The sequence below is a fragment of the Propithecus coquereli genome, unplaced genomic scaffold, assembly GCF_000956105.1.
Source record: "Propithecus coquereli isolate 6110/MARCELLA unplaced genomic scaffold, Pcoq_1.0 Scaffold125, whole genome shotgun sequence".
Classification (NCBI taxonomy): domain Eukaryota; kingdom Metazoa; phylum Chordata; class Mammalia; order Primates; family Indriidae; genus Propithecus; species Propithecus coquereli.
Genome location: NW_012136636.1, coordinates 7,204,228 through 7,210,573, shown reverse-complemented (window position 1 = coordinate 7,210,573; position 6,346 = coordinate 7,204,228). Strand labels below are relative to the sequence as shown.

At 52.1% G+C, this 6,346-nt stretch overlaps 1 protein-coding gene across 2 annotated transcripts in view; it reads right to left on the bottom strand.

Moving 5' to 3' along the window:
• Positions 1–5,644, bottom strand: part of ING1 (inhibitor of growth family, member 1) — a 7,125-nt gene extending 1,481 nt beyond the window's left edge. Inside the window, exon 1 of one of the 2 annotated variants that reach the window (XM_012637930.1) lies at positions 5,064–5,644. In XM_012637930.1, coding sequence (XP_012493384.1) covers positions 5,064–5,199 — 136 coding nt within the window. In that variant the 5' untranslated portion in view covers positions 5,200–5,644. Of the gene's footprint in view, positions 1–3,376; positions 3,474–5,063 lie in introns of those variants that run through there. The other variant, XM_012637931.1, reaches the window with a different exon arrangement.
• Between the last annotated feature and the right edge of the window lie 702 nt (positions 5,645–6,346).

The window sequence follows — 6,346 nt, the reverse complement described above, 5'->3', positions numbered from 1 at the left end:
TTTTGTACTATATCTTATTTTATTTTTAATTATTATGGGTACATAATAGTTGTATATCTTTATAGGTACATATGATGTTTTGATACAAGTATACAATGTGCATTAATCAAATCAGGGAAACTAGGGTATCTGTTACCTCTGGCGTTTATCATTTCTCTATGTTAGGAACATTCCAATTCTACTCTTTTAGTTATTTTAAAGTATACCCTAACTTATTGTTGATTATAGTCATTTTGTTGTGCTGTCAAATATTGTTCTTTCTATCTAACTGTATTTACCCCCCTCCCCACTACCCTTCTCAACCTCTGGTAACCATCATGAACTCTCCATCACCACTTTTTTGAATATTTTATTCAAATTAACAAATACCTTTATTCTTTTTATTTTAATGTAACAGCATCTAAAACCCTATTAGAGAATGTATATAAATTTATACAATAGCTCTCTGTGGTTAAAGAATGGGATTAATAGGCCATGTCCAGATGACTTTGTGACCGAGGTCCTCAGTTTATCAGTTACCGTATGTTTATTTTAGCATGTTATCCCTCTAGTTAGTAAAGACAAAAATGGTTTGGGCACAATAAACCAGACAACCTCGCCCTGCTTTAAAACACAGGTGACAGATCTTAGTTTTCCATCTACTGCTTAAAACATTATCTTCATATCTATAAAAGTCAATAGATTTTAAAACATTATCAAAAACAAATTAAAAACCTTCAGTATTAAATTCAAACGTTCTTGGTCAGGTTAGAAGACAGTGTATGTGATTTTAAAACGTAATTTGCCAAGTGCAATTAGTCAATTTCTCAAGAATAAAAGCTTTTAAATAACCTAATTGAAATAAGAGAAGTAAATATTTTTGCTAAAAGTCTATTTAAATACACAGAAATTTCCAGAGTTATTTTTCTCAAATGGTAACCATTAAATTCATTTTTCTCCTAAAACCCTTTTGTATCTCTTAAAACAAGGCAACTACACTGCTTTCCAACCTAGAAGTGTGTGTGGAGGGGTGAGAGTGGGAGGGAACGTCTAAAACATTGCCACCACCATTTCTACATCTTATCCCCAAGTAGTATAAGATGAACACCAACACTAGAGTAAATCCTATGAACTTAGGCCAACACTGAAGCTTGCCTAAATATAATAGTAAGTATTCTCTTCCAGGCTATAGTCTTATAAAGGAAAATAAAAATCTCAGGACCCCCCAAACTCCTTATACAAAGGGAAGGTGAAGCCTGGCGGCTGAGTCATGCAAACACCCCCTTCCAAATGAATAGCTGTTATGAACATTATGCATTAGCCAGATACTCATTGAAAGGTAAAATGCCTCAGGCATCTAGGAAGGACTGCCCCCACAGATCATTCATAAGGAAACTCTTTGCTGGCCTCCCATAAACAAGGACATGTTAATTGTGACTTTAGGTCTGCAGTCTGAGCCTAGCTCCTAACACTAAAGTCTGTTTGATTCCACACTGATGTTGATTACAAGCTTATCTTCCCAAGTACAAAACATAGACTGGATGACATCGATCATTCCTCCATCTACTCAAATGTGTCAACATAATTGATTCTTCCTTTACTCTTAAAACATTCACCTTAGCTTACGTAAAATGTAGATTTCCTGGGCACTAACTAAAGTCTCTCAAGACTGTAACCATCTGTGTTACTCAACTCCTAGGCCACAGACCTCCCCCACCCCCCACCCAAAATGTCTAGATACTAAACATCCTAAAAACTTCTTTGGAAAAAAGTCACAAATACATCTGTGGTTTGCATCTCCACTGACCCCCCCCACCCCCACACCCGCTTTGCCTAAAGCTGGCTTAATAAACCTCCAGTAATAGAGATCCTTGCCTCAGTCACTCCTTTCCGTTGTCACTCTCAAACTAATGACATCTCTGAAGATACTTCCTAGAGAACAAGGGAAACTGCCACCAGAAAGGAGGAATGCTATTGTCTCAGTCTCTTAGAGTAATTAATTCTGAAAATAAATAGCTGTGCTCGACTTAATTCAACTACTATCAATTTATCCAATTTATTTTTATCATAAATGTGAAAATATGAGTTTTGTGCCATTTATTTTTAAATGGAACACAAGTTACAAAATGGTATGATTTGGTTTAATCCGTAATCAAATTTCTAAAGACAATGCTGGCATTTCATAGAAAAGAACAATTCTACCATATTGGTAATTTAAAATTTAGTAAACATACAGCTTCTTTTATATCACATGCAAACTTACACACAGGTGAAGCCTCACTTGTGGGAAGATAAACAAATACCGCAATCACAAAATTACCAAGAGGTAATTCTGTTACCTACACAATGGCATATATTCTTAGATGTCCCAAGCAAAGTGCTCCATCAACAAACGGCAGTAGGTACAGATATTTACAAGAAGGAACAATAACACCACTACAAAATAGGAAGGCATCCTGCCACACTCTCTGCTGCTTCAGTTCCATCAGCTCAGCTTCAGATAAACTGCTGCTGACTCTTATAAACCTGTTCCACACCAACCTTACCATGGAAAAGCAACAACGTATGGAAAGAACTGAAGGATCAAATGAGATTGTAGCAAAATTTAATTTGGTTTGTCTAATCATCAAAAATACACTTTAATTTTACATAAAGGTTGCACTGAAGTTCTTCATGAAGCATACTTCCCTGGAGGTGGGTGAGTATTTTTACAAAATATTTGGAAAATGATTCAAGCAACCTCAAATACCGTTTAAAATTTAAACTAATTATAATCCATCCTTATGGATTAATCTACAATTGATATGTACTAAGCAAAAGATTGTTAACCAAGTTTGACTTGCTACAGAGTAGTTGTGTACACATAAAAGCTTAATCTTTTTGAACTGTGTAGCACATCTCAACATTTACAGCGAAGTTCAACCGGATGAGTGGCAACCGTCACCACGACGGGATGTGTGAGCTCCACACTCTCCTAGCCGCACCGTCTGAAACGCACACCGGGGGGCAGGACCGTGATCTTCCCTAAAGCCAAAAAAGCACATCATCCCAGGTTAACCTGAAGAAAGAATTTTTGACTCTGAAGCAGCAAGCAAGCTAGGCTCTCCACAGTGACGACAAGAGGAATAAAGAGGTTTTGTGGGTATACTGCCACGGATATCAGAATATTTTATAAGGGCCAACTTTTTCGTCCTCTTAATGCCGGGGAAGGAGAACCCCGCCACGCACACTTTTTCTTAAATAATCGCCAAACGCTCGGAATCTTCCCGGTCTCCGCTCCCTTTCCTTTCACAGCTCCAAGCACAACCGGCGGGTCCGGCCTGTTTAGTCCCGGACCCCCTTCCAGAAAAGCCCCCGAGACGGGACGCCGAGCGGGGACACGCCCACGGTCACTCACGCTCTCCCGGCCACGCGCGGCTGCACCCTCGGATCAATAGATAGGTGGTCCGGGGTCCTCTGGGGGCCTATCCTGCGGGTTGCCAGGGCGGGCGAGTGGCCCGAGCCGCAGCACCAGCCCGCGGCAGCCACCATTGCTACGCGGCCGGAAGTGACCGAGCTCGGTGGGGCTCTGGCCGGGCCTCTCGCCAATAAGCAGGGGGCGAGCGGGCGGCACGCCCCGCCCCGAGAGCTGCCACCTATGAAGATCGCCGGACCGGAGGGCGGAGGCCAGGCGGAGGGCCAACCACAGCGTAGGGCCCGAGGCACGGCCCGCCCCAGCAGCACCAAGGGCCAATCCAAGGCCTGAGGCCGGGCGACCCGAAGACATTCAAATCAACTCGACCTCCTCCCTCCACCCCGCCTCTCTCCGAAAGAGAAAAAAAGAAAGCAGCGGAAACACAGACCCATGCCAGTCAGTGTACAAGGCACACCTTCATCCGGCCCAGCGACGAATCGCTCCACAGCAGGCTGATAAGGACATTCCACCGGGAACGTCAAGACCAATCACAGAGAGGCCAGGGCGGGACGTTCCGCAATATGCTAATGAGACTCCTATAAAAAATCACTGCGAAGCTGCGTCTCGGGTAGAGCGCGCAGGGGCGCTTTCCCCGCCGGAGGGTCTAGTGTGTTCTGGAGCGAGCGGTCGATTTTTTTCGCCCTCCCCCGATTCTTCCGTTTCCCTGCTGCGCAGCTCTGTAAACATTTGTAAACTCCGAGCGACGATCCACATTCAAAACCCAGCCCCCAAAGCTTTGCCTGACCTCGCAGGAAAGTTTCCCCAACAGCCAACAATTCCCGGCGGACACGAGCCCTCCACCTCTCTCTGACACTCTGGGCGGCCGCGGCTGCAGAGAAGAACCCACAGGTTCTTTCACCTGCCACGTTCCTCTCCTTGCCGGCAATCTGCCCGCGCCCCCCGAGTGCCGCGCAGATGGGCGCCTTCCCCGCCTCCGCTCCTCCCCTTCCCTTCCCCACTGCACCGAGAAAAGCCCACGTCCTCCGCAAACTACACCCGGCGGCGTCGCCCCTCTCGGTCGGCCCCTACTCCGCGTCCAGCGCCAAGGGAGGGCCGGAGGGGGGTGGGCGGGGGCGGGGGTGGCCGAGCTACCCCAAGCCGAGTACCCCATACTTTATGTAACACTCGGATTCAGGACTGGGTGGGGGGTGGCGACTAAGGGCCGGGGGAGCAGTGGCGCTCTGGACCGACGCAGCAGGTCCGCGGGAACCCCCGGCCCGCAGCCGCCCCCCTCCAGCAGCCCGGTCTCCGCGCCCTGCAGCTCCAAGCGCCGACACATCCCTCCATCTCGCGCCGTAATCTGCGCCCCTTCCTAGAGGACACGGCTTATACCCGCCGCCCCCTCCCCCGCAGCACCCGCCTCATCACTTCACTACAAAGAGCGCTTTGGTCGCGCTGCCTTGCAGCGAGACCTCTCGTGCCTCCTTCCTCCTCCGTGTCCCAGGCTTTGCACACAAGGACCTTGGCGAATCAAAGGCGTCCAGACCTTTTGTTCCTGCCCCTGTCGAGGGCCGCCGCTGCGGACCCGGCCGCGTCCTCCGGTCCCCGGCAGGACCGGCCCGGCCCGCGGCGCGCCCGGACCCGCGGGGATGGAAGCGGCCGCCCCCGCCCATCCATCACCCGGCCGTACCTTGGTATTTCGCGTCGATCTCCCGCATCAGCGAGACGTTTCTCTGCAAGTCGAAAGGCAGAGACTCGATGGAGTCCAGGTAGTCCTCCACATAGTTCACCAGGTGGACCTGCTCCCCGTTGGCAGGACTCAACATGGTTCACCCCGGAGGTCCCCGGCGACTCGGCGCGGCTTTCCGCTTCCTCTACCCCCCGCCCCCCTCAAAAAATAGCACTGCAAAATGCAAAGCCCTCGCTCTCCCGGCGCCCCCCCGCCGGATCCGGCCCCGGCCCGGCGGCTACATCTGCCGAGCCCGCCGCGCCGCCTCCGGGGCCGCGGGGACCCCGGCGCCTGCGGGCGCGGGCCGCGGTGGCTCTCCGGGCGCACGCCCCGGCCGGCCGCGCAGGCCCCCTCCCAGGCGGCGGGGCGGGCGCTGGGGGCCGCGCGTACGAGCGCGCACACACCGGAGGGAGAGGGCCGAGGACCGCGGCCGCCACCGCCCACCCGGACGCCGAGCCGTGGAGGAGAGCGCAGTGGAGCAGGTAGCGGGAAGGGGCGCGCTCCGCCGCCCGCCGCGCCGCACTTGTCCAACGTGGAAAACCCAAATACCAGTTTCAAACACTTGGGAAACATTCAGCCCCACGGCGCAGCGCGCATGCGCCCCGCCCGCTCCCCCAGGCGGCGGCCCCGCCCCCCGCCGCATTCACGCCCCTCACCGTCCCGGGGCCGGGGGGCGGTGAGGCCCGAAGGCCGGCCCGCGCGGAGGCGTGGCCTCGTCCGTCACTTTTGCCGGGGGCGAGGGTCGCTGAGGTGACAGCGGCAGGGCCACCGGGGCGGGGGCAGCCGGCGAGGCGCAAACTTTACTAGGAGTTTGGCACTTGGTGGCAGAGCCTGTTCGGTGACGCTGCACACCCCATGGGGAACGAGGGCTGGCGGCCTGCTTCGGTGAAAACCTGCCCGGTACCGAGCGGGCTGCGGGACCGCCGCCTCTGAGACCGCAACATGCACCACCTATCATCCTTTCCGCCCTCAACCCCTCTCCCTTCCCGGTAGCCGCCCGGCAGCGCGATATAAGTATGGCCTAGAACAGAACTGGCAACCCCAGGAGCCAATGGACCTGCCGCCGTTACCTTGGCAGCCCAATCCAGACGAAGAGGAGGCGGGGCGACCCTGGGTACCTCCTCCCAGGCTCTTACTATTAGAAACCCAGGTACTCTTGGAGACTGAAGGAGAGGGCGGGCGGCAGCACGGGCGGAAGTGGTGACGCATGCGCGCTTGTCCCCCTCCACGGCCTGAAAAGCCGC